Source organism: Hypomesus transpacificus, chromosome 17, assembly GCF_021917145.1.
Source record: "Hypomesus transpacificus isolate Combined female chromosome 17, fHypTra1, whole genome shotgun sequence".
In the NCBI taxonomy this organism is placed as follows: domain Eukaryota; kingdom Metazoa; phylum Chordata; class Actinopteri; order Osmeriformes; family Osmeridae; genus Hypomesus; species Hypomesus transpacificus.
The window spans coordinates 2689639-2715648 of NC_061076.1; the positions used below are offsets into that span (position 1 = coordinate 2689639).

A 26010-nucleotide genomic window follows, 5' to 3' on the forward strand; every position below is an offset into this window, starting at 1 on the left:
AATCTGAGTGCCAAAACCATATATCTTAATTTAAAACCGTAAACATGTACAATTAAGGTTTGGCTAGAATTATTTTTAGATGTTTGAGGCCTGTTTTGTCACATTATATTGTCCCTTCTTCATGAATCAATTCATGGAAGCTGTTATGCACATATTTTCACATTGTTTTGCACTGCAGACTCTGCGTGAATGAAATTTGAGGTTAAAAAGTAAACGCATTTAGGGAAGTGCAGCTTTAGAACATTATCAGACATCATTGATATGTGATGCATGTTTGGGGCTACTAAAGATGAAAAAAAAACACAGTTTAATCAATAGTAGCTTGTGGTTTATTTAAGCAATTCTCTGCTAAGGCCCAATCTCTCTCCAACAGTTCACATGGGTAAACCAGTTACTTGCATTTAATTGGCTACCTAAATAAATATGAGTGTTTAATACAGGGACAATCAGTTAACATGGCAAGGTTTAAAAAGGCAATATCAAAATATCACTTCAAACTTGGGTCAATTTAAAATCTGTAAGAAATGCAAAACGAACCATTCACAAATTCCCCAATTCATATCAAGTTACACACTAAAGCCATTACAAAAAATAACCTTAGTGGAACAGTGCCACCAACTGGAGGTTTTGGTCACATGAGCAGACTAGAGTACATTAGAGAAGCTCTAGCCTCACACATGTTAGCCAATAGCTCACGGTCAAAGTGTGTTTGGGAGAGCCTAAAATAAAGGGCTTCTACCCCGAGCCTTCGGGTCTGGTCCAAAAGGCAGAATGGACTGTCTTTGTCACAGAAAAAACAAAGCTACCTGCAAACCCAAAAGCGTCGATTTGGAGTAACCGAGAGTACCTTAGGTACTAGAACAGTGAATGGATGTGCATGTGTGAGTAAAGGGCCTTAGACAGTTCCTTCCATCTCTCCAAGCTGGAGCAGTATTTGACTCTCTCTCTCTTTCTCTCTCTCTCTTTCTCCATCTCTCTCTATCTCTCTCTAGCAGGAGAAACACTGATCCCCTCAGCACAGTGCCATGCAAGTGCCAGGTCCCCCTCAGCACAGCGCCATGTCCCGGGCCTCACAGTGAGGTGAGGGCAGCCCAGGGCTTTGACCCCCAGGACAGTGCCATCCCTCAGGGAAGAGAAGGACACGACGTTGGGGCTGGTGGACACGAGAGACGGAGGGTTTCCACCTCCACTCCCCCCCATCTATGACTCCTCACCTCCCCCCTTGCCAGCGTCCCAGTACAAGCTCAAGGCCGTTGCATGGCGCCGTGTGATGATGGGGGGGTGATGTGGAGGGGGGGGGGGGCTGAAGCAGGCATCGCACCCTCACATCCATTTTTTTCTTCAGGTCAGTATGCCGATAACTGCAGTGGTCTCAGTTTGAGGCGCTGCTATTGGAGGAGCTGGATGTGGAGGGCGTGGCCATGCCGGAGGCTCCGGAAGTGGCCACAGACTTGCGGATGTGGGGCATGAGGAAAGGGTCGCTGGCCAGCTGGTGGACACCGATTCGGTCCTCCTTGCGGTAAACAAGACAGCGCCTTATAAAGCCCTACAAACAGACAGGAGGCCATTACAACACAAATGATACCACTCGTACGATGTTATTAAATGAATGGCAAGGTTAACGACACCAAGGACGGAATCGACTACCTTGGCTTCAGGTGTGACTACTGGTTTGGCGGGAAACTGCACCTCGGTTGCCTTCAGAATTGTGTTCTCTTGGAGGATGTCCTGTTGCGACTGGTTATGACCAAAAGGCTGGAAGAAAAACAACAACAATGTTGTGCTTTCCTTTGTGATGTCACAGGTAGAGGGTGAATAGAAGCAGGTAAACCATTAACAACAGGATGCACTGCTCTGAGCTGTGGTAGAACACTTCAAATCTACAGGAGGGTAAACTGTCCATGGGTGCGTCTCTTACCTTGCGGCCGTACAAACACTGGTAGAAGATGACTCCCACAGACCATACATCCACCTTGTTGGAGATTTTAGGTGGCTCCTTCCCCACCACAAAGCATTCTGGGGGCAGGTACCTGAAACGCACGAGAGCATCCGCCATTTTAGAGCTGGAAACTCTCCAACCCAGTCAGGTGGGTGTTTCCTTGGACCAGGTGTGCCTGCACACGTGTCATGGGTCAGGTGGGTGTTTCCTTGGACCAGGTGTGTCTGCACACGTGTCATGGGTCAGGTGGGTGTTTCCTTGGACCAGGTGTGCCTGCACACGTGTCATGGGTCAGGTGGGTGTTTCCTTGGACCAGGTGTGTCTGCACACGTGTCATGGGTCAGGTGGGTGTTTCCTTGGACCAGGTGTGTCTGCACACGTGTCATGGGTCAGGTGGGTGTTTCCTTGGACCAGGTGTGCCTGAACACGTGTCATGGGTCAGGTGGGTGTTTCCTTGGACCAGGTGTGTCTGCACACGGGTCATGGGTCAGGTGGGTGTTTCCTTGGACCAGGTGTGTCTGCACACGTGTCATGGGTCAGGTGGGTGTTTCCTTGGACCAGGTGTGTCTGCACACGTGTCATGGGTCAGGTGGGTGTTTCCTTGGACCAGGTGTGCCTGCACACGTGTCATGGGTCAGGTGGGTGTTTCCTTGGACCAGGTGTGTCTGCACACGTGTCATGGGTCAGGTGGGTGTTTCCTTGGACCAGGTGTGTCTGCACACGTGTCATGGGTCAGGTGGGTGTTTCCTTGGACCAGGTGTGTCTGCACACGTGTCATGGGTCAGGTGGGTGTTTCCTTGGACCAGGTGTGTCTGCACACGTGTCATGGGTCAGGTGGGTGTTTCCTTGGACCAGGTGTGTCTGCACACGTGTCATGGCCTCACCAGTAGGTCCCTGCTCCCTGCGACGTCAGCTCCATTCCGTCCACAGAGTTGTAGCTGTCGTCGTCCATGATCTTGGACAGGCCGAAGTCTGTGATCTTGATCTCCCCACAGGCGGTGCCGTTCACCAACAGTATGTTGCCTGAGGAGGAACAGGCCACACATCAGTCTTCACGATTTATGGTCAAACAATGAGGTATCAGTCATTTATGGTCAGACAATAGTTATAAAATCAGTCTAACACTACACATGTTTTAATGTGTCATCCCCTTGTCGCAATTCTGCTATTCAGCTTGGATATTATATTATTTAGTATATAGTACAGTTCAGAAACAAGGTCATATTGGTGTCATGGGGGTCCTCTGTGTGCCTCCTAAGGACAGCTACCAGGCTTCAGGTCGTAGTGGATGATGGGCGGGCGGATCTCGTTGAGGTACTTGAGGGCGTTGACGATCTGCATGATGATGGAGCGCCCTTCCTTCTCGCACATCAGCTTGTGCTGCTTCAGGTAGAAGTCCAGGTCGTTCCCCTCACAGTACTCTAGAACCGTGCAGAACCTGTTCCAGAACGATTGAGGGAAGACGAGCATGAGGTTCTGTTTGGAACTGAGCCAACTTAGAACAACGGAAAACCAACCCAACTCTTCCTGACCTAGATTTAAACCCTTTTCCGAAAGCTTTTTTTTGTTGTTGTCAAGAACAATGTATTTTTGGGATGCTTTGTGCAGAGCAATTCACAGATCACAAGTTGATAGAACTTTTGCCCTTGCACTGAAGGTGCTGCTATGGTAACAAAGTTGTTCCTCCTATACCTTCATTACACTAAAAGCCCTTCAGCATGCTCACAGCCTATTGGCAGCCATCTTCCAGCAGAAAGGAAAAAGATACTTACGAGTCGGTATCGAGTGAGAAGTAGTCGTACAGTTTGACTATCCGTGGGTGGTCGAGTTCTTTGTGGATTCTATATTCCCTACACGCATGTCTGAAAGCGGGAAGAAAAAAATCTTTATTGTTTTAGAGTTTACATTTATCATACAAGTAGTTGTATCTCTGCAACAGGTATTTCAGTGCCATTTATAAGGAAATATTTGAAAAGAAGGAAATCCCATGGCATGTATGACACTCACTTGTGATAGTTTTCCTTCTTTTCATCTCTCCAGTTCTTGTTCAACTGGTGAATTTTGACGGCCACGTATCTCTGCTCCGTTATGTCAAAGGCCTGTGAAAGAAAACTTGTCTCATGAGAAAGAAACTCATTTGGGACCAATCTGATCATTTTACGGTCTCTAAACACTCTACACGCGTCTTGTGTAAGAGGTGAAAGTGCTTAGTGAGATGAGAAGATCCCCAAAGTGCTGGTGGAGAGCTCTCACCTTGTAAACTTCACTGAAGCCCCCGCGGCCAAGTAGATGAAGCAGGAGGTACCGGTCATTAAGGGTAGGATGGTCTTTAAACCTTCAAAGTAAAAAATAAAAAAAATAACACATTGCCTGTTTAGACCACGAGCCAGCATTTCTGTCACCAGCGGCAGTGGAGGTGTGGAGGTGTGGAGGTTACGCACTGGGAGTTGTCCTCGTTGTGGATTCTCTTGAGCTCGCGGATGTGCAGGTTCCGCACGCGCTCCAACCTTTCCAACTCCGCCTGGATCTCTGCCTCCTCCTGCAAAAGACAAAGTCGATGACTACTTTGACTCACGAGTAAAAGCACGAAAATATATATATACACACACACACACACACACCAAACCTTTTTCAGATGGCCCAGTCTCAGCTTAAAGATCTCCTCTTGCTCGTGATATTCTGCCTGTGATAACCTGGAATGACAACCACGCAATTATAAGCTGTGACACCACACAGGCAGACAGGAAAACAGAGGAGGTTTAACAACAGGACTAACGCTTCGTTCTCCACGCCGTTGGTCTTGCTCTTGCGTTTGTTCTGTTCCAAGCTAGGGGGCGGAGTCTGGGCCATGGAGGGTGGCTTCCGCTTGGCCAACAGCTTCCTCTGCCTCTCAATGTCTTCTCGTTGGGAATTGATCCTCTCCTGTTGCCTAGAAACCAAGGCACAGGAGAGACAGACAGAAAGTAAAGGGGAGGTTATAAGATGGTGCCCAATTCATCTGATATTTTACAGTTTTTTTGTTGTTGTTGTTGTTGATACAAGAGGAGAAAGAAAGTGAGTGAGTTGGAGTCAGTAGGACAGGAGGGTCGTGGGTGAGAGTCTCACTTGATGAGGTTCTGGAAGGCGTAGCCGTCGGTCCACTGCTCCGTGAAGGAGGCTCCGTGTCGCACGGTGGTGAAGTGACCCAGACGCAGCCTGTCCTGCATGCTCTTGTCCCTGCACGCCATCTTCTCCTGCTTGGACTGGAGGGACACAACACACGGCCATGAAGCCCACCTGGCGAAGGCCACAACGGCCTCCTTTCAAGGTGACAGATAGAGCACCGCACGCTGGGCTACGGTGACAAACCGTGAGGCACTAACCTTCTCAATCAGCAACTTCTTGCTCATGGTGACACACTTGTTTAGCCTTTCCTTGTACCGTTCCAGCATCCTCTGCTGTTCGTCTATCTGTCTGCGCAGGTCGCAGTTGGCCTAGAGATACATAGCACATGCAAAAGGAGGCAGCTGAGCGTGTCAGATGAATGCAGCTGTCGGGACGAGGAACAGCTCGATGACGAACACAGTGTTGAGGTGCTGGTGGCAATAACCCACCGTCTGTCAGTGAGGTCAAGGAGCATGCTACGGAAACAGATGTATCTTAGTTGAATTCATACCCGCAGTAAATCATCTATTCGTCCCTCCTTCTTCTCCAAGTCAGAGTTCTTGTTGTTCTCCATAGCTATTAGCTTTTCTATAGTCAGGTCGGACTGAAGGAGAGGACCCAAGGAGAGATGAGAGGAAATGGCTGATTATAGTCTGAAGACGAGGAGGGTTCCATAGTTAGAACAGTAATGATTAAAAGCAGCATCAGTCCGCCGGGGAACAGTTTTTGCTAAGCTTACTTGCGTAGCTTTATGGAGCATGTGAAGAGAGCCAGGCTTTGAGGAACACGACGAATGCTCTGTGTTTGCCGAACTGATGGACGAGGGGCTTCCCTGCTGCACCTACAGAAACAAACCCATTCGTTGGACCACCTGAAACTCACACGTAGCAGATCTAAGCTGAAACCCAACAGAAAGCCCAAGAGGAGAGTGTGGATTGAAGAGGGGTGACAGTGAAGGAGGAGAGTGTGGAGTGGAGAGGGGTGACAGTGAAGGAGGAGAGTGTGGAGTGGAGAGGGGCGACAGTGAAGGAGGAGAGTGTGGAGTGGAGAGGGGTGACAATGAGGGAGGAGAGTGTGGAGTGGAGAGGGGTGACAGTAAGGGGGGGGGGGGTGTTCTCACCATGACTGGGGGGTTTGAAAGGGAGTGCTGGGGGGAGGAGCGGACTACTGGAAGGACGCCCCTGGCTGGACTAGTGCCAGGACCGCTACCACCCGCAAACTGATACATAGAGAAAGAGTGATGGAGAGACTGAGATTAGAAAAGGTAACGCATGCTACATCCTCAAATCGTGAATCCTGGCAATAAATTGGCCTTTGTAAATGGAGTTAATGGTGGGTAATAGTCAGTATATAGCATGTCAAAGTTGTCGCAATAACTTACCTCAAAATAATCACTAATTTTATGTCCCCTTGCTCCTCCTTTTCCTGAAGAAGTGAAAGAAAGAAAATGAACGTCACACTCATGTCTGTGTTAGTGGCTTGGTGGATGACAGATCACAGAGGTAAACAAACAATTGCCTAACCTTGGTTGCTGTCATAAGAATCTCCTTTCCTTTTTCTTGTTCTCTGGTCATTAGACTTCTTTTCAGGGGTCTGAGAAAATATTATTCAATGTTCAGATGTTTTCAAATGACCAAGTGATGTTGACCCAGGTCTCACATGAAGCATAATGGAAAAGTACTGGAGACAGACCTCTTGTTCTCTGTCACTGAGGGAGCCCACACTGCACAGACTCTGATTGGATGACTCATTTTGACCTGAGCCCTGTTCAAAGCATGCAAACAAACAAACAGTTGAGAGACAGAAAACCTCAATAAATACCAGTGACATTATCGGCCTGTATGTTTTGTGCGTGTGAGAGGGAGGAAGACAAGACAAGTGATGGAAGTGTGAGCATCAAGCGTTAAAGTTCATATCAATACCGAGCACCTGCACAATCACCAAATGTCAAATCCCAGGGTGTGGCTGCCACTCACGATTCACTTCTGAATTCTGAAGACACCGTATAAAATCAGTCTATTCTGTCCTTCTAAGTACATCCTGCAGTGTTCTTTCTCTCTCATCAGAAAAAGAGACAAGCTCACTTTCTTATCAGGTTTTTGTCTGTCTTGAACCTTTATCTCGTTCCACAAACAAGTCAAAATAAGGCCCCAGTCAAATCTCCTTTCTTTCTCCGTAATCCAGTCTATGGCTGTTCTGGAGACGGACGCATCTGTACGTGGACACACATTAGGCTACAGGCTACCGGGACGGAGGGGACAGCTTTGAATCTGTGTCTGCTAAATGAAGACGAACACACCGTCATTCCTTTCCTCCACTTCCACTCCCTCGGAGGCACGGGGCTCTCCAAGGTCAAGCTTCTCCGTGGCAGCGCGTGGCTCCTACACCCCTCCACAAACCCCCAGCGTCGTTCCTCTCTCAGCTCTCCGTCGGGTGTTCTCCTCCCTCACCCCCTGCCTCCTTCACACTGCCTCTCTTGTCAAACCCTGGTCGCACGTGGCAGCAGCGTGACGTCTTAGTGGGAGCCGTCCGCCATTTTCTCTGCGGCGGCAGCCATGCCCTGCTCTCGGCTAGGCTCTCGGCTTTGGCACTGAGCCCACTCCTGGCTCTGACTCTTGTCCCCTGCTCCGTGGGTTCACCTTCCACAAAAGCTCCATGGACTGCGAATGGAGTTTACCTCTGCATTGAACTAGATCCCTTATACTGAAACGCTACCTTTAAACATCATCTGGTTGGGGGTTCCATCCCTTTGGTGACCATCATTCCTGCCCCCCATCCCCTTCCATCTGTGGCCTTTTGGCTGGCATCCACCACCCGCATATGCAGGCCGAGCATTATGAGCCAGGCAGTGGGAATGCCACATCCCGCTGGGTGGAGGTGTGAGGGGAGGGGGCGGGGAGACAGACAGTAGCAAACAAAGGAGAATTGAGAGACACAAAGAGAAAGGTTGAAGTAAGAAAGAGGCAGACCTTGGCCACTCCAACCCCAGTGAAGCGAGCCTCCAGCAACTCCTGGCGCCGTGGGTCTAAGCTGTGCAGTTCTTCCATCATGGCTACAGAGACAAACACAGGGCAGAAGTTATGAAGTGTTACAAAACGTCATAACTGTCACCATCACGTAATTACATTTGTGTGCTTCATGATCATGGGCGTGGCGAATCATAGCTATGATATTACCGGTATACATATACCAGACACACCTGACAGGTAAAATGTAAGACATTAAGTAAGCCTTACTGTGTTCTCACATATAAACACATTCGTGTCAACAATTGGTCAATTATTATCACTTTGTCAGGTGGTCAGTACACGTAAGCCATTAAGCTTGACAAAGCATAGTAGCTCCTAAAACGGTCGACATTCGCAAGCTGACACAATATCTCGTATTGGCTTTCTATAGCGATAAACTTAAATAGCTAAAAGCTCCACTAATATGGCTAGCTCACTAAAGTTGACTTTTTAAAGTGCTGCTTCAATTGCACAACACATAATAACTTAATTCAGATGTTTGTAGAGTTAGTCACCAGATCAAAAGCAACAGTGCATCATCAAACGTAATCCCGACATACTGTAGCTTGCTAACATTAGCATAGCACTGTTAGAGCTACCTGAACAGAAGCTGGGAAGCAACCGAACCAGATCCATCTCACTTTCTAAGCAGCACGCTAGCTAACCTGCAAATGTTGTGTTTGCTAGCTGTGTAGCTAGTATTAATCTGGTTGTCATGTGCTAGGTTCGCCTTTGACAAATGACTAGTTGACAGCTTGGTTAGTATAAACAATATATTGGCTAGCTATCACAGTCTATCTAGTTCACTGGCCTCTGCCCGTTCAATAGCTACGACAGTGACAGTCAGTAGCCTACCAACTGAGTGAGTTCCAATCGTGCCGTAGCATCAATCCTGCAGTTGTTAATACATTTTAGTCCTGCTTGCTTCGCTCGCGGTTGGAGCAATGTTATGCAAGGTGCTTGCACAATTACTAGACTCTGCAGTTGTTGAAGTTATTGGCCAACTAGCCCTAGTAAACATAACCACTAGTAATAGTAGTAGCTAGCTAGCTAGCTTACTGTTGCGTTGACGTTACCTATTGTGATATTTCCCAGTTGCAGGTAGGATGATGGTGAGCGAAAGTCTTATCTCGTAGTGTCACCCTTTCAACTACCCAGACACTCCCAAACGTGGCCTCATCCAAATTCACGATCTTTGCTGTTTTATAGTTGCCTTGTCTTATGGTTAAGTAAGTAAGACGGCGTTCGCTTTGGCTTCTTATAGACGGATGATTCCCTCCAAGGCCTCCAACCTGGGCTGGGGGTAGCCCAAACCCGTCTTTCAGTACTCCCTGGTTAGTACTCGGGTATCCCCAGGCCCAGGATCACATTCCATTCGACATAGACCCCAATGATGTTGCCACGCTTCCTTTGGGATATTTCATCTCTAACAATGGTCATGGTTTGCTGATCACGTTAAGAACAGCCAAACGATGTTTTATTCGAATGGGGGCAATCCGTCCAATTTAAAGCTCGATCATTCGCAATAAAGTTCCTATTCTCCTTTAGCTACCTTCCTCGACACACACAACAATGTGCTGCGGAAGTTGAATTGTTCCGATCATTTCAGCCTAATCCGGATCGATTCGGTTCGGTTCGCATTTTTTTGCAATGTAAACAATAATGCTAAATCTCATGTCTTCTCGTGAGATTGCACAAGTATTTCGTCTCCCACCTTCACCCCGAACAGAGCATGACTTGTCAATCCTTTCTAGACCATTACGTCTTTTGAAATTTGAGTTTGTGACCCCCAGAGTTTGAATATAATATCTGATTTAGATTGATTCAATTACATATATTAAAAACACGATGTTAAAAACGAATTCCTTCATTTGTAAATGTGCACGGCCTGTCATGTGAAATTGTACTCACCGACAGTTCAAGAAGATCAAAGAAAACGGTCATACGTTAAAGTTGCTACTTATTTTAATAATTTTGAAGGTATGAAGGTGAAAGAGGTCTTATGAAAACCATACAGAACAATTCATCCAAAACAATGGATTTCGCCAAACAATTGTCCGTCCATTGTAAACGTGTGTTTCTTCATTCAGACTCAAATAGTTCATCAGCTTTCGTTGTGCTGTGTCTGCTCTGGGTATAATTTTAAGGGACCCCAGAGGAAGCCCAAAACCCATAAGTGAAGCATATTCTCACTACCAACACATCAGTCCTACGCCCATTACCACCGATAAATGTCTCCCATGGTGTCGCACTGTAGGTATTCCACAACCATACGTCCCTTCTTGGGATACACCATGTTCTTATTGGGTATCAGAGATAACCTTCTGCTGCTTAAGTCTTCTTTGCCCCACTGGCTTCGTCCTCGGTCTCAGGTGGGTTGGTGTGAGGCTTGCGGTACTTGCACTGGATCCAGACACGATACATCGTCAGCTGTTTGCCTCTGTTGACCTGCAGTCGCCGATCTACTAGATTCTGAACTTTCTCCAGCCCTGCCAGATTGAACATTTCATGGAGTTCATCTGTAAAAACACAGGTCATGTTATTTCAAAGTATCCTTAATACGACAAGAAGTATCCAAATATTTTAGGACCAAAATGTATTGTACCTTGAGTGAAGAAATAGACTCTTGTTCCATCTCCTCGAACATAGAAGTTGTCTGACAAACATCTTCCTGAAAACGAAAGGGACAAATTTGCAGTAATAAACAAAATAAGTAATTAAAACAATTTCCCTGTCTGTTTGACTGTGGTATCATATCAGATTTCAATCATGTATACGAATTCCCCATATTATAGCTTGCAATCAAACAGCAATGTGTACAAAACCTACAGTCATGCTGACCTTTCTTAAAGCGTAGCTGAGCCATGTCATAACGCCCATAGTCCCTCAGTAGCAGCACTCCCCCAGGTTTCAACAACCTAGCCAGCCTGCTGATGGACGACTGCATCCTGGGAGGAGAAAGGGGGCAGGGATAGAGAAAAAAAGAGAGCGAATTAAGCTCCACTAATTCAGTTTCCTCACAGCAGACAAACCGAAAGCACACAGGCCTTACCTGTCGGGATGTAAGGCAGAGAGTACAAAGATGAGTACTATGACGTCAAGGCTTTCATTGGGAATGGGGTAGACCGCTGCATCGTCACTTAGGTCGTGTACAAAGGCAAAGCAACGTCCAGGGTCATACTCGGAATTTGTCTGGTGGTGAAAAGTCAAAATCATCAGTCAATCAAGCAAACATACATACATACATACATAGTATAATTACATTCAAATGTATCCTTCACCTTCTTTCTTACCTTGACCAGATCCACAGCTGTGCTGGAGAAATCACAACAGTAGACAAATAGCCCTGGGTCACTGCCACACAAAGTAGATATGGTAAGGCAACTTCCAGTACCGATATATCCATTTAGACAACATGCGGTATATGAATACTGTATGTGATATAATTTTCTTAACATGGGTTTGAAAAACTGAAATGATAGATGTCTTGCACATAACGTGACAATCGATCACCACTTACTTGTTTGTCTTCAGTATAGGAAAGACTGTGTTGCCCACACCACAGCCAACCTGATGGGAGATTGAATAAGTGAGTCTGTTGACGATCCGCTGCTTAACCCTTGTGTTATCTTCGGGTCATTCTGACCCATCAGATATTGTGACCCACCGTCATATTGCAAAAAACTTTACCGCATACAAAAACAAAGGGAAGCATTTCTTTTAACCATCTTTTAACCATCTCAGACCTTCAACATTGTGAAGGTTAAAATAACATTATTTGTTTTTGTATTGGGTAAAATTGGGTAAACAAAATGGTTCGTTATGAACCTTTGGGTCATGTGACCCAAAGGCAGCACAAGGGGTAGTTCCGACCTTTAAATATTTATATATTTCACCTCCAGGATGCGATATGTGGCAGTGCAGCCAGGAAAGTCAACATCTGTGGGGAGCTGAGGTGTGCCTTCCCTGGATTGTGCCTGGTCCAGATCACGTTGGCAACCATCTCCAATCCCAGAGTCCTCTGGGCTAGTGTTGTGGTTCAGCTGACATTGCGGTGCCAACTCAGGAAACTCAGTGAAGAGCCAGTGGCGGTCCTTGAAAAAACGATTCTCGTGGATGGTGTAGAAGTCATTCCAATACTCATTTGCTCGGCAGTCATATTCCTCTATGGAAATAGATGACGTTAAGACATGCCACTATTGAATGCAAAGTCACTCAGTTATTAAAAAAAATGTACCGAAGGTGCATGGAGATTATTAAGAGACTTTCTTTTCGCAGCTTGGATTAACAAACCTTGTTTTTCAGTAGGAAGTGGTTGACTGTGCTCCTGGACCTTTTTCTTAGCAGCTGCCTCTTGTTCTTGAGTCCACTCTACATTGTCCCTGAAAAAGAACGACACACACCATATAATCAACAGTCACATCAAAGATGTAAGGTCAACTAGCTAGCTCGGAAACGACCATGGTCATTCGGATCTGGCCATGATGTGATGTGTTCATGTGAGAGTGATCCTGTGTGCTAAAGCTAACTAGTTTAGCTGGCTAGCTCACAAAAATGACAACCAACGTTATTAGCTAGCGACGGACCATGCGTTATGTTGAAAGACCTGACGTGGGTCTGTCAAGAAACGGGTTCCAAACTGAGGCCTTTTAAAATCTTCAGATATCGATTTGGACAGGGCTGGTCCCGATTCAATGCTGGCTTCATCTAGTACCCCGCCGACAGAATTGGGTGCTGCCATGTTTAAATGACGCTCCTCTGCTTCTATTTTTGCGTTTTCAGCAGGCTCTTGGGCCGAAAGTCATGTTGCTGCCCTCTACAGGTGGGACAGACTAATTTAAGCCCCAAGAGGCCGTGGTTTACGCGGTTCTAAAATCAGTGTAAACCACGGACTCGCGGGCTTATTGCTTTTCTAAAACTGTTACTACAAATATTTGATATGGTTTCATCAATAAAAACAATTAGAAACAAAACAGTTTAATAATAAACCGTCATTCTTCCGCTACTACAAAGTATAGTTCCTACATAAATCGTTGCCACGCAACAGCCAGATGGACATCGTTGCCGTCTTTTTCAATTTGAAATATTTGATGCGCAGTAATATGGAATGTTAAAGAATGTTATGAGGACAACATGTAAGGTTATGCTGGATTTTACAACGGCATGGAACGCGATATAGCCAATCACAATCAAGGATGGGAACAACCAGTTTTAGAAATAAACTGCTAATATCGATGATTTAATAAATACATTATATGTATTACCTAAACTGTTATATGTCCATACTTTGATCAAGGGTCACGATTACAACTGCCTTTCTGGAAATGTGCTTTCGTTTGTTTTCCCACACCACTTTCAATACTTCTTCACACCTGATGATGGAGCCATTACAATTCATTTAATTCTTCGGTGCGAAACGGTTTTCATTCATCATTGATGGCATGCACACTCACGTTCGTGCTTTTAATATAAAAAACACGTTGATTATCGACATACTCAGATAATTAAAAATACTGACACAATGACAGTATAGTTTTATTCTTATCTTATAATGTTTTACTCTAACTAATGTAAAGTAAAGCCACATTTCAAGCAATGACAATTATTTAAAAACAGAGTCTTTGATTTTATTGGGTATATAAAAACACAGTGTCAGGAACCCTCAATGCCTGAATTACTCCATTTACACAAAGCATTGGTTAACTAAAAGTATGAGAAATGGTACTTGAAATTGTACTCTGCTGAATTGACACTGGTGAATAATTAGAAGTGGAACACAACTTTAAAACCTTTTTCCTGTTTGCTATACACATCAATATCTTTCTGTATATATATTTTACATAGTACGTGCATTTCTTTTGAAATCAGCATTAGAATTCTGACTGTAGTGTGCGGATAACACATTGGTAGTTTTGTGACTGAATTGCAGTTCTCTTTCAAACCCCTGAGTTTTTACACATTGTGATATTGGGCAGTACAGGGGTCCTTAGTTCCCACGATATGTCACGTTGGAAAAGGTGGACGTAGCTCCTTTGTACAATGGATTGTTGCCCTGAAAAACACAATTGGATTTCACATGAAATAGCTGCTTCTAAATTCAGGTATGTTACTCTGAAACAGAATGGAATTGTTAATGCAATAATTGTTGAAAATACCCACCGGGGAAATACATCTTACTAGTTTTTACTTTGCAAAGAGAACATCTTACCGTATCCCATTTGGCTTTGGCTCTCTCCTCCTCAAACTTGGCAAACTCTTTGCGGTCATGCATGGTAACAAGCAGCTTCCAGATAAGCAGACCAGCCAGGCCGAGGAACAGAATAGCTCCCATCACAGACATAAGAACCACCAGAGTGTCAGGCCCTTGAGGGCACTCTGGGAGACAGGAAAGAGGAGATGTACAGAGCTGTCAACTATTAAGACTTGTCATTTGGCCCAATTACTAACACTTGCAAAAGAAAACAAAAGGCTGTGTTCAAGTACATCAAGTAGAAAGCACGAGCCTGGAGCTCGATAATATACAATAGCCGTAAAGACAGGGCAGTCTTATCAACGTCCATGTGACACAAAGTGTCACTAGCGCCATCGTGCCGTCTCTAGTGTGTGAAGCCTCCCCATCGGATGATGACTGAAGGTGATGCATGAATACTTGCTCTGTACCCGCACAGCCGGGGCCCCACTGACACTAATATAAAGGCTGCCCTGACATGCAGGAACACACTATTCTTAGCCAGAAAAGAGACCTCCCAGCTCCTGCTGCATCTCCTGAAGTACCTCTCGGAATCTTCTTAGTTAAATAGGGAGTCAGATGGCTGAGCGGTGAGGGAGTCGGGCTAGCAATCAGAAGGTTGCCGGATCGATTCCCCGCCGTGCCACATGATGTTGTGTTCTTGGGCAAGGCACTTCACCCTACTTGCCTCGGGGGGACTGTCCCTGTACTTACTGTAAGTCGCTCTGGATAAGAGCGTCTGCTAAATGACTAAATGTAAATGTATGTAAATGCACATACAGATAGGGAATACAATGTATACACACACACGTACACAAAATGCATGCATAGAAGCTCACTCACCTGGATCCTTGATTACAAACAGGATGGACTTTCCGCTGGCATCCCCATAGTATTGAAATCGCTCAAGGCAATCATCTTCATCCTTATACGTGCAGTTCACTGCGTTATTATTATTATTATCGTGGAACACTGCGATGGGCGAAATGGGGGGAAATAAATCATTAGATTCAGGTGGACAGGAGGGTGTGGAGAGGGGTGAAAAGGTAAAAGCATGTTCAGGCTCGTCTCAAATGAGTTCTTACCCAGCTCATCCACAAGCTGAATCTCATCTCTGCAGATTCTGGGGCAACTCTTGTCCTCAAATAGACTTCCCCTCTGGAAGTGTCTACACTCAACACACTCCCTGCACACACAATCATCATCATCATCATATTTAAGAACTGAAGTGGTGATGTTCATCATTGTAGTATTGTTTTGTAATATAGGGCTCATGGAGCAAAAAAATTGACATTACACTGAAAACGAATGAGAGAATTCCTATCCAAATCTCTTCAAACTTCCTAGTCATTATGAGAACATAAACGGCCTTACTTCTTGATGGTACAGGCATCAGGGCAGGTAGGACACCTCTCGCAGGTGGAACCATAGGCTCCCGGCTGAGTGCACTCACAGGCCCCACACACACACTGACCCCGGCCGCTACACAGCAGACCGATGCCGGACATGCAGGTGTCGGTGAGAGTGGAGCAGTTACAGTTCTCTCCTTTCCAGTCCGAGTTACACTTGCAGAAGCCACAGTCACACGTGCCGTGGTCTGACAGAGGGAAATGGGGAAAGTAGACAGACATTACCATCAGATCTTCAACACTGTGGACCAAAAACGCCACCTCGAATTGATTCAAAACAAACAATACAGCTGGCCAAGTTTCTTATTATTTGCCCATACTGTACAGTGTAAAGCTTTGAGTGTGTGTTTACTTAACTAGTGTGTGCGTCAGCAAGTGTGTATCAGCATGCATGTACATGTACAGCAAGCATGGATAGAGAGAGAGAAGTGAACCTGCCTGGGACGACCACATCATTGCGCTAAGCCAGTTGAGTAAGAGCAATCACATGAGTACATCACTAATACCAGTTTCCTGGGCAGCCTCGGCGGTAGACAATGGACATGATCTTCTCTCCTCTGAGACTGGCGTCCATTGTTTTGTTATGGCAAAACCACAAGATTTTCAAACCCTTTACTGAATCAGTCATTGCTTGTGTGTGCGCTATATGTGTGTATTATTATTTCATGTCAAGCTGACGATGAAACTGAAAAGTCACGCTAATAGATATCCTGAGTAGCTTTGGTAAACCACTGGCCTGTTGGTGGGCAAAAATGTGGTTGTCATGCAACTAGCGCTGCATGACAAGCACATGACAAGCTTGCAAACATCTTTAAATCATTCTTACAAACAACTTTACCATCTCCACTGAAAACAAAGGTTTTCCCCTGTTGCCTAACTCTCCCACCTAAACAGTTTGTTCTTGACAAGATGAATTGATTCACACTTCTTGTAAAGTTGAGCAAGACATAAGAGGAGCTCCCTATTTTTGTGGGGAAATAATCCTCCCAATTAATAGCATCACACAAGGACCACTGACGAATACAAAGTTTACACAGTAAGCAGTAGGGAAGGAGAGAGAGGACAGAGTGAGCCATACTGAGGGGAAGAGAGCCTGCGGAATGCAAACGTTCCTGTAACATCTTGCCTGTTTATGTGGCCTGGGGACATACTTGCTGACTATTGCTCTGCCCTATCCATGCACTAGTATAAGGCAGAATCCCAATACTCGCCCTTCCCCCTTCCCCCTTCCCCCTTCCCCCTTCCCCCTTCCCCCTTCCCCTTACCCCCTCCCCCTTCCCCTTAAGACTTCCAAAAGGGTGAAAGACACAGCCCCTGGCGGTTGAGGGAAACAGAGCTGGGGTTTAGAGTTAGTGGTACTTTACCAGTTCACACAATGATCGCAACAGCTCCATATTCTTTCTTTTAGACTACTTGTATTGCTACAATATTGACACATAATTGTAAGCCATTTCAGTATTTAAATGTCACTAATGCCCTCACATAACCTGGTACATTGCAGCACACAATGCATTATGTAACATACCATCAAAACAATTCTTGGAGACTCAGGCCTTCGTAAAGGGAAAGACTGTTTAGACATACTAGGTCTGGAGCAGTGGGGGAAAGGCATGAATGTTAGACTGAAACAATAACAGACAGACCGTGTCAGGGGCCGACCATGGGAACATCCTCGTCAAATGAATGGAAAGGTTAAACTGAGAGGCAGTGAGAACCACTTAACTAAAATAAAGCATGACTTCAAACTGAGAAACAAATCTTGTACTTCCCAATAGCAGCTGTTCAAGTTACAACCATGTTGAGGGGAAAGGAAAACACAGTTGTAAAAGGTTTACACATGCAACTGACCCGTTATCCTAACCCAACAATGTCCATTAGTGTTGTATGTTAATATAAATACAGTGTATGATAGATTTCACTTTTTTATATTGTATATTTGTTTAGCAGAAGCTTTTATCTAAAGCGATATGCAAATAGTACACGTAGAAAGTACCGCAAAAGATTAAGGATCAGAAGTGCATAGGCCTAAAGGAACAGTCTGAACCCAATGTGTGTGGAAGTTGTCGAGTATACAAAAAGTATGTAAGTTTTACACAAAACACCTACATACAGGGCATGAACAAGCCTCAAGAAACACTTGCTGATTGAAACTCTGTATCTGCTTCTTTATGTTTTTTTTTTATTTTTTACTTTGATTGAGCAACTGTTTGTGTTTGAGCAGACTTGAGATAGAGAATTGAGTAATGGCATATCATGATCCTGCCTGAAAAGCTGATTATAATCAGTACGAAACATCAGAGTCTTTTTAAAGAATATTTAAAGGAACAGTCAACTCAACGGGCTGCATTTGTTCAGTGAGTGACTATTGCAGGGAGCATTATGGGTAGTGATCAACTAAGGAACTGTGAATAGTTGACAGACAAATGGAAGTCTGTTCTTTCCTCTTAAACATTGAGACAAGTAATGTTACTGGCAAACTGACAGATCTTCACACTTCAACAACTCACGTTTGAAAACTCCCAAAGTTTTGGTCTATATTGAATGTAAATTGCTGTAAGAGCAAACAGCTTAGAAATGATTACCCACAGACCCAAACATGCATTCACTCACCTGAGCACAGCTTTCCTTTGAATCGCAAGCAGTTGAAGTCATCACACTCACAGTATTTCCCCCACACTTTCCCAAAGTCAGTACGGTGACATGAGCACTGTCCACAAACACAGTCGCCCCTCCCATTGCAGATGTCATCCTCAGGTTTGGGGCTGCAGCTGTCGTCGTCCGAGGGGCTGTATTCCTCCTCTGTACACTCACAGCGTGGACCCAGTTGCCCAGGGTTACACTTGCACACCCCACACTCATAGGTGCCGTTGCCTTGGTTGCAGTAGGGGCTGTCCACCTGAGCGTGGTTCTCACAGGAGCAACCACAGGCAAAGTCTACCGTCACCTCCAGAGCATCCTTGAAGCCCCTCGGCTTGATCGTGAAAGTCCGTGTCTTCTCCTTTGGGCAGCCTCTTAACTGAGCCTCGATGCTAAATGTCACCTGTGGAAAAGGTCAAGTGTCATTTAGAAAATATATTACTGTTACTATGAGAGACCCTACTTAGTACTAAGACAGGCCTTTGCGTTGAACATCTTGTAGAAAGCATCACTGACCGTGTCTCCTATCTTGAGATCACTGCAGGACTTGAGGCCAAGGTTGACCTGTCCTTTCAGACACGTGGCGTTGAAGGAGAGGGCTAGTTCCTCTGGCACGCCCAGCAGCTCCAGTTCCACCTTTGAGCGGATCTTCTGCTCAGCAGGTCAGGACACACAGTTAGGGGGATAGGCAGACCACAATAAAGCAAGTAGTGACAGCATAGCAATTCTTCTGAATATTTAGTGGTATATGTCATCCGTGAAACCAATACAGACCATGTGACTTTTAAAAAATATGACGGCAGAGACAGCTGTCCCTCACCTCATAGGCATTGAGAATGAGCTTGATCACATTGCCAGAGTCGTCACTCAATACTCCGACGGTGGTCCCTGGGATAAGCTCGCTGAAGTTCTGAGGAAGAGGACCAGGGATACTTCCATATCAACACGTGCAGAACATAGACCCAGAGTCAGGGTCATATAACAGAATAAATAAACTAAATCTTAAAGCATAAATCTTCCTAGGTTTTATTAAAGCAAACCCACCGTGTAGAGAGACAATACATTGTTGGTCACAGCAAAGATCAGGTTGATGTTATTCTGAGACATTTTCTCAGACATGAGAGCCAGCGAAGGGTAGTCCTACAGGAAAATAAAGGCTGCCATTATTTCACGTGTAACAAGGCCTGTATTATATACAGTCTTACATTTAAACCCCTACTGGATTACGAGTATTCTAATTCAAACAACTCAAGTTTTCTCGCACACACTCACCATTACAGTGCTCATGTTATAGTTGTTGTCGTTGTCGAGGTGGCACTTCCCGTCGTTGGGCTGGACCAGGCCTGCTAGCCGTCCGTCAAGAGCTATGTGCGTCTCAGCATCCGTGGTAAACACCAACAGGTGGGAGGCATCCTCGCGCCAGCCTATCTTTTCCTGAGAGACAGACAGGCGAAAGGCGTTCATCCACAAGATTCACATTTGCCTGCGGGACGTCTCACGTTCTTTTTGTCCCGTTACTGTGTTGATGTGATCTTCCTCACGTTGCACACGAGAGCCTGGAGAATGCCGTCAAAGCCGCCCTCAGGACCGTCTCGGTTTCGGGAAATGCTCTGCTTGGCCACCTCCTCAGTAAAGCGCCCCACTTGCTCCGTCAGAGACAGCACGTGGCGGAAGCCAAACTGAGGCATGCACACAACCTTGGTTCTGGATGAGAGCCTTTACACCAGACGCCAAAGGACATAATCGGCAAGGGATATGTTAGACCCATTCAATTCAACCGGACGAGTAAACATGTTCACAATGACCACATCCTAGCAAAGCCCCTCCTCTTCCAGGACCGCCTGGTCTCTCCACTCACCCTAAGCAGGGATTTTGGACCGCCTCCTCGGGGTAAATGTACATGTAGGGGGACAGGGGCTTGTCCACAAAGGCTCCAAAGCCCATGCGCAGTTTGCTAGTAGTGCGGCCCATTGCTTCAGCCAGATCATTACCCAGGGTACGAAGACGGGCCAAGTCATCCTTCATGGAATAAGACAAGTCCATCAGATAGTACAGGTCTACTGGGTAATCTTCCACCTGCTTCACCGAAACAGTGAATCTCCTGGCATCATCTGAGTGGGAGATTGCAAGGGAGAGAGGTGAGGAGTAAATAAAAAAGGGGGAAATACAACACAAAAGGAAGTGAACAAACATGGAAGCTAGCCCTTAGGTCCTTATCTGTAAAACCCAGGGTGCATTGCAGTTCTCGGTGTGGCCCAGGTGTGCAGTACCTGGTCTAAGAGTGAGGTGGACTTTCTGCGGTTTGATCTGAGTGACATCATCAGCGGCCCCTGACGCCTTGTTACTGAGGGGCTTGTCCTGCTGGATAGTGAGGGTGCTGGTGGGGAACTCCAGGGCCTCCCCTTTACAACCTCCATCCAGCAGGTTCTTCTTCAGATCACAGCGAGAAGCACTGGACTCCCTCTACCCAAACCCCCCCAATAAACCACACACAGATAAAAGAGAGTTGGACATGCCACAGATGGCTCAAGGCCGGAACAAAAATTTAACCCACAATCAAAACACTTTCATCAAATGGTTGAAAATATTTAAAATACAATTGTAATCCATGTGGTTTGGTTTAATAACAAATGTTTTAGTGTACAACTTTAATTAAACACATTATGACTCACACCACAAATCATCCACGCCCAATGATTCCATGTTAGGCATCACACATGCAGTGGCCTAATGCCCACAGCTTAAGCGTAATACTGAGTGTACTCAGTAGGCTGCATGGGCGTGTTCAACAGGCGAATTTGTTACTCAATAACAGATTGAGAAATGTAGTCTAAGAAACGGAGCCTGGCATGACAGTGTATTTGTGTGTTAGGTCCAATAGGTGGAATGCGGCTTCAGGTCCTATCATGCTGTTAGAGAAGACATAAGACTGAAACACTGCAACGTGAGTGGTTGGAGGGTTGATCTTACCTCTTGGGAGCACCAACCACAGCTAGGGCTGATAGCTAAACATTTCCGGCAGGTGCTCACTCCTCGGGAGGTGCAGATATTGGAACCTGAAAATACCCCATCATCCAATAGAAAGTCAGAGAGGCACTTAGCTACGCTTACCTTTTAATGTAACCGTTGATATAAGTCGCTTAACACGAGCTCTACTCCCTTGCTTGGCCACACTGGCCGTTCAAACTAATAGCCGAGTCCAAGCATGCACCCGTCAGGCGTAAACACAGCTTCAGCCTACAAAAAAATATAGCTTTTTGATGGCGCGGGTGGGTAGCGGCATTATAACGGAGTTGGGAGTTTTCACGTCGGTTACTGTAAGTTGCAGGATGTTTGTAAACTCCTAAAACACTGCACGTCAAATGTTCTTAACAATGTAATTGTCATATTTCCCAAGAGTACAGGATAGGCCTGACCTGTTAGACCAATTTACAGCAATGCCGCAGGAAGTTGCGGGTCCTAAATAGAGTCAAACAACACCGGTGCAGGGCCGTAACTACCATTGAGGACACCGAGGTCGTGTCCTCGGTATTTTTTTTCGTATTTCTGTTTTTTTTTTGCTTAAATCGTGGTATATAAACTCAAAATAAAGTACACGTGAAACTGACTGCAGGACGATGATCTTGGTCTCCCACAAACCGTAACGTGATTTTATACATGAATCAACATTCATTTTGCGATTGATATGATATGTCATTGATGTGATTGATTGAAAATGAAATTCAGTGGCAATTGGGAAATATCAAACTGACTCGCTATCGCTCGGTCGATACGTTCCAGCCTCAGTTTGATATTTCCCGGCATGACCGAACGGTCGAGGTTAGTAAGTAGTTTATTATATGGCAATTTTAGATTCTTTTCATTTTGTAAACGAAAATAAATGGTACCTTTAGGCTAATTGTAGCTAGCTCTTAAGTCTTCTCACGGTGTGTTTCATGTGTTGCCAAGCAACTCATTACTTTTGATAGAAAGCGGACAACATGGTTCTGCTAAAATGGCTTTAATTTCATCACAAAATAACGACACAAGTGATTCAAAGAGTCTGGTCTTCATCCTCACTTTCGATGACAAAGCTTTTCAGCATCATCTGGATAGTAAAACTCAGCAGCTGACTCGTCGATATCGCTCATTTTGAAGCTGACGTCAGAGGGCAATACGGATCCGTATTGACCGGCGAGGAGGGCAACACGCTGGGGTGACTACCCGTTATCCAATCAAAACGCTCGTACCGTCGTTGCCATATAATAATAATTTAAAAAAAATTGTGGTAACTTGCCCTTACTTCATGAGTCCCATAAAGGTCCTTCAAAAAGCCTCAGAATGCCCCATGTTTACCTCAAAATTTCAAAAGCTCCACACCGCCCCATATTCAAATGTCATAATGATGATGTTTTTGCTCCTTAAGACTCAATAAGAGAAAATGGCCATATTTAAATAATGTAATTTAAAAAAAATCCGGGGGAGCATGCCCCCGAACCCGCCTAGAAGTTCTGACTCATGACCTCAGTATTTTTTGGGGCCTGCGTACGGCCCTGCACCGGTGCTTAAATTCTTATCTGTCCATAGGTTCCATATCTGTCCTATAGGTTCCAGAGAGTAGGCTACTCAATAAAAACTGAATATGAGGAAAACATACATACTTTAGCCTTCATATGTTGTATAAATATGTCAAAAGTGTGTTTGACATAGCCTAACCAAAGGTGTGGTCAATGTTGGCATCACGTCGCGTGAATTAGCGTTCCCTTATATGGTATCAGGAAAACAGTTCAAAGCATAGACGGTTCGCTCATAAAATACCACGAATGTTAAATTACATTTCTGTAATCTACACAGGAAAGGGTATGATCAATTCCTTGATTAAACTTAATTTAACCGTAGCCTACTGTAAAAATGTCCCAAGCTATGGTTTCAGTCAAATGATAAAACAAATAAAGTTTCATACAAAAATTAAGTGAACTTACCATAAACTTCTGATGCTGTGAACAATGTGAACAAAATCCACAGACTTTCTAAAAGCGATCCCATAGTGTAATGCCTGTTTGAGACCCAACTGATCAGTTTGACCTGTGCTATTTGAGCGTTTTGTCCACACCCCACTGTAGGTAGGTCTCCCATCCGACTACTTGAATCATCCTAGACAGAGCTAACTAAGACACATTGCTTTTCGTCGTTGTTGCAAAACTCACCGCAAACTTATCTGTGAATCATGATTGTTAACTATGTCCTATGTAAAAAGAGTGTGATGAATTTGTTAACGAGTAATTAATTCCCCTTACTGAAAAATAAACAATTACTCTGCAATGTGGTAGGGCCTATTCATTTTAATATTTTATTTATTGAGGCGTTACAAACAATTTACATGTTGCCCAATAGGCCTTTATATCATAAAGGTAAGGAGCAAACCGATGAGTACCTGAGAAACGTTTCTGAAGTCCAGAATTATACAGTAGAGCCCTCTAGTGGCCAATAATGAAACCACTTTTACATTTATATTTTAACGGTACTACAGATGAGCAGACCTGTCGCCACACATGGGGTAATTTAGGAAATGAGTCTGAATCAAAGGTAAAAATATATAAAACCTTTGTACAAATAGTTTACTCTCTTCAAAATACAATTTCCAAATACTTTGCTTAACTGAGTGTGTTCTCATTTCAGTTTAAATTAAATGTGTACGCATGCACACACACACACACACGCGTGTGTGTGTGTGTGTGTACATAGATGAATGCTTCTCTTTCAGGAAGACCCATTTCTAAGGTCTCAGTCCACATGAATCTTCACTGCTTCCATCCCTTCAAAGGACTGTCATTCAGGGTATGATAGCGCATGAGAAAAATAGTTTGCTATCGAAATGGGATTAATAAATAAAGAGAAAGCGAGAGAGCGAGGGTGATAAAAAAAAAACGATTAGATCAATGCCCAGTCTGCACTGCGACTGCCACCCGTCAGCCCTGCAGAAATTGAGTCGTGGTGTGGAGGTAGAGAAGCAGACAATGCCTCCCTCTCTCCCTCTGATCTTTGCGCTTGTCCATTTATTGAATCACTATTTCTCTCTCTCTCTCTCTCTCTCTCTCTCTCTCTCTCTCTCTCTCTCTCTCTCTCTCTCGCTCTCTCTCTCTCTCTCTCTCTCTCTCTCTCTAGCTGGTTGCTAAGATACTGCCACCAGTGTTCAGGAATTGCAGTGAGGAGGGCTGATAGAAAAAGAGGAATAAATAGATAAGCTATAATACCTAGACGGTATGCTGGCATTAGGCTCTGATTGCTCCTAGCAGTAGGCGTGGGGATAACACTCCATCGACACCTAATATTGTCTTCTTTACTCGTGATTGGTTCCGTGGCCCCATGTTGTTCATATAGCCCCCAACCCCACACCCAACACCACCGCCCCCCCCCCCCCCCATCTGTCTGAACAAATTGCATTTTGTCCAGAGCATGGCTCACATTGTGCTGGGTGAAGAGCTAAAGAGAAGGTCAGATGGCACCCAATTAAGAATGTGAGCCGGAGGAGCAGGAGGGGCCTGGCCAGGGGTGAGGGGTCCGGTCCCGACCCCAGTCTCAGCTCAATAAAACTGCGATAAAGCTCCTGACTGGGTCTGAGAATGCAATTACACCAAGTTTAGATAACCTCTACCAGTTCATCCTGGTCCTCCACGATGGATTTGACTTAATTAAATATACATCTCTGTGATCCTCTGTGAAGGAGAGGGGTCAAGGGACGGAAAGGAAGGGTGTTTTATTACGGAAAGGTTTGGCTATACCTTAAGGATTTGAACCCTGTTTTTCTCACAGGGCGCGGTCTGTGTTTGTGTTGTCATGTGACCTGCTGGTGCTGGCCTCTGCTGACCTGAGACCACCTTTCCCCCCAACAGGTGTCCCCCAGGTAGCAGCTAAAACAAGGATGCCGTCAAATAGGGATTGAGCACCGAGGGAAGAGAGGAGACATGTAAAAGCAAGCGACAGCAACGATTTTCTCTCTCTCCACGGGTGCCTTATGAAGTCCATACGCGCAGCTAGTTCAGGCAGGGCAATCGGGCAGCGCGCGTCAGTCATCGGGGACGTAAGGCGTCTTCCTCCACCTTCCTTTCCTCCGCCCACTACCTCACCCATGTTAGCAATGCATATCCATTGGGCCACGTCCGATAAGGCCTCTTTAAAAGACGCGCGGATACGCACACACTCAGCCCATTTGTTGTATGATCAGTGCTGCTGCCGCCCTCCACCATCCCCTCCTCCCCCATGCTATCTGTATGTTCTATCCAACAGGGGGATTATATCTCTATGCTCCCTGCCTCATATGTCATGTTTGTATGTGTTGCATCGAGGAGGCAGAGAGTGCTTCCCTTAGATCATCCACTCCGCCAAAGTCAAATCTACATGTCCATGTCATGTAACAATAAATGCTCAAATCTAATATGTGATTGTCTTGACTGAAATACAGTACTTTGGCACCTGCTCAAATACTGATGTGTCACAAAAAAAGTGGAAGAGAGTAAAATAAGCAGTGAGAGAGTGAAAAGGTTGGAATGAGGAGAGAACAAATCGAAGAAGAAGAGGGATCAACCAAAAAGCTGCGGCCATGAGATATGCATTGATCAGTGAAAAAGAATGGGAGAGGCTCTTTTTCAAAGAAAGACTGCATGA

The 26010-nt window shown here is 45.2% G+C and overlaps 3 protein-coding genes across 7 annotated transcripts; all 3 read right to left on the reverse strand.

Annotated features, from left to right (window-relative positions):
• Positions 1-938: 938 nt before the first annotated feature.
• LOC124479895 (serine/threonine-protein kinase tousled-like 2) lies at positions 939-9838 on the reverse strand. 4 transcript variants are annotated; one of them, XM_047038842.1, is made up of 21 exons: positions 9151-9838; positions 8053-8135; positions 6776-6847; positions 6607-6676; positions 6465-6508; positions 6204-6302; positions 5823-5924; positions 5595-5687; positions 5302-5412; positions 5045-5181; positions 4716-4868; positions 4566-4632; positions 4381-4478; positions 4193-4274; positions 3947-4038; positions 3712-3801; positions 3208-3377; positions 2824-2962; positions 1919-2030; positions 1648-1755; positions 939-1546 (listed from the first exon to the last, which is right to left on the reverse strand). In XM_047038842.1, the coding sequence occupies exons 2-21, from the start codon at positions 8131-8133 to the stop codon at positions 1373-1375; spliced, it is 2094 nt and encodes a 697-aa protein (XP_046894798.1). In that variant the 5' UTR covers positions 8134-8135; positions 9151-9838; the 3' UTR covers positions 939-1372. The 4 variants fall into 4 exon arrangements, with proteins under 4 accessions (XP_046894798.1, XP_046894797.1, XP_046894799.1 ...); XM_047038841.1 differs by having other exon boundaries at positions 9168-9836; XM_047038843.1 differs by lacking the exon at positions 9151-9838 and adding an exon at positions 8947-9101.
• A 183-nt stretch (positions 9839-10021) lies between these two features.
• mettl2a (methyltransferase 2A, methylcytidine) lies at positions 10022-12851 on the reverse strand. 2 transcript variants are annotated; one of them, XM_047038856.1, is made up of 9 exons: positions 12678-12851; positions 12385-12473; positions 11988-12256; positions 11612-11661; positions 11385-11445; positions 11144-11283; positions 10933-11039; positions 10697-10762; positions 10022-10610 (listed from the first exon to the last, which is right to left on the reverse strand). In XM_047038856.1, exons 1-9 carry the CDS (start codon positions 12830-12832, stop codon positions 10423-10425), a joined length of 1125 nt encoding a protein of 374 aa, XP_046894812.1. In that variant the 5' UTR covers positions 12833-12851; the 3' UTR covers positions 10022-10422. The 2 variants fall into 2 exon arrangements, with proteins under 2 accessions (XP_046894812.1, XP_046894811.1); XM_047038855.1 differs by having other exon boundaries at positions 11373-11445.
• An 845-nt stretch (positions 12852-13696) lies between these two features.
• Positions 13697-23515, reverse strand: LOC124479893 (integrin beta-3-like). The gene is made up of 15 exons (XM_047038838.1): positions 23328-23515; positions 21337-21422; positions 20637-20829; positions 20225-20477; positions 19908-20082; positions 19639-19800; positions 19411-19506; positions 19187-19276; positions 18883-19017; positions 18340-18769; positions 15695-15917; positions 15406-15506; positions 15164-15292; positions 14300-14466; positions 13697-14143 (listed from the first exon to the last, which is right to left on the reverse strand). The coding sequence occupies exons 1-15, from the start codon at positions 23479-23481 to the stop codon at positions 14078-14080; spliced, it is 2460 nt and encodes an 819-aa protein (XP_046894794.1). The 5' UTR covers positions 23482-23515; the 3' UTR covers positions 13697-14077.
• Positions 23516-26010: the final 2495 nt, after the last annotated feature.

Excerpts from the sequence above, each read along its gene's own strand:
- LOC124479895 (XM_047038842.1), bottom strand. The coding sequence starts at position 8,133 with ATGATGGAAGAACTGCACAGCTTAGACCCACGGCGCCAGGAGTTGCTG. Across the intron at positions 5,688-5,822 it reads TGCTCCATAAAGCTACGCAA|TCCGACCTGACTATAGAAAA; the intron begins GTAAGCTTAGCA and ends CCTCTCCTTCAG. Across the intron at positions 3,802-3,946 it reads AAGAAGGAAAACTATCACAA|ACATGCGTGTAGGGAATATA; the intron begins GTGAGTGTCATA and ends TCCCGCTTTCAG.
- mettl2a (XM_047038855.1), bottom strand. The coding sequence starts at position 12,832 with ATGGCAGCACCCAATTCTGTCGGCGGGGTACTAGATGAAGCCAGCATT. Across the intron at positions 12,257-12,384 it reads ACTTCCTACTGAAAAACAAG|AGGAATATGACTGCCGAGCA; the intron begins GTTTGTTAATCC and ends CTATTTCCATAG. Across the intron at positions 11,662-11,987 it reads CCACATATCGCATCCTGGAG|GTTGGCTGTGGTGTGGGCAA; the intron begins GTGAAATATATA and ends ATCTCCCATCAG.
- LOC124479893 (XM_047038838.1), bottom strand. The coding sequence starts at position 23,481 with ATGGGAGACCTACCTACAGTGGGGTGTGGACAAAACGCTCAAATAGCA. Across the intron at positions 15,918-18,339 it reads CAAAGGAAAGCTGTGCTCAG|ACCACGGCACGTGTGACTGT; the intron begins GTGAGTGAATGC and ends TCCCTCTGTCAG. Across the intron at positions 15,507-15,694 it reads GATGCCTGTACCATCAAGAA|GGAGTGTGTTGAGTGTAGAC; the intron begins GTAAGGCCGTTT and ends TTGTGTGTGCAG.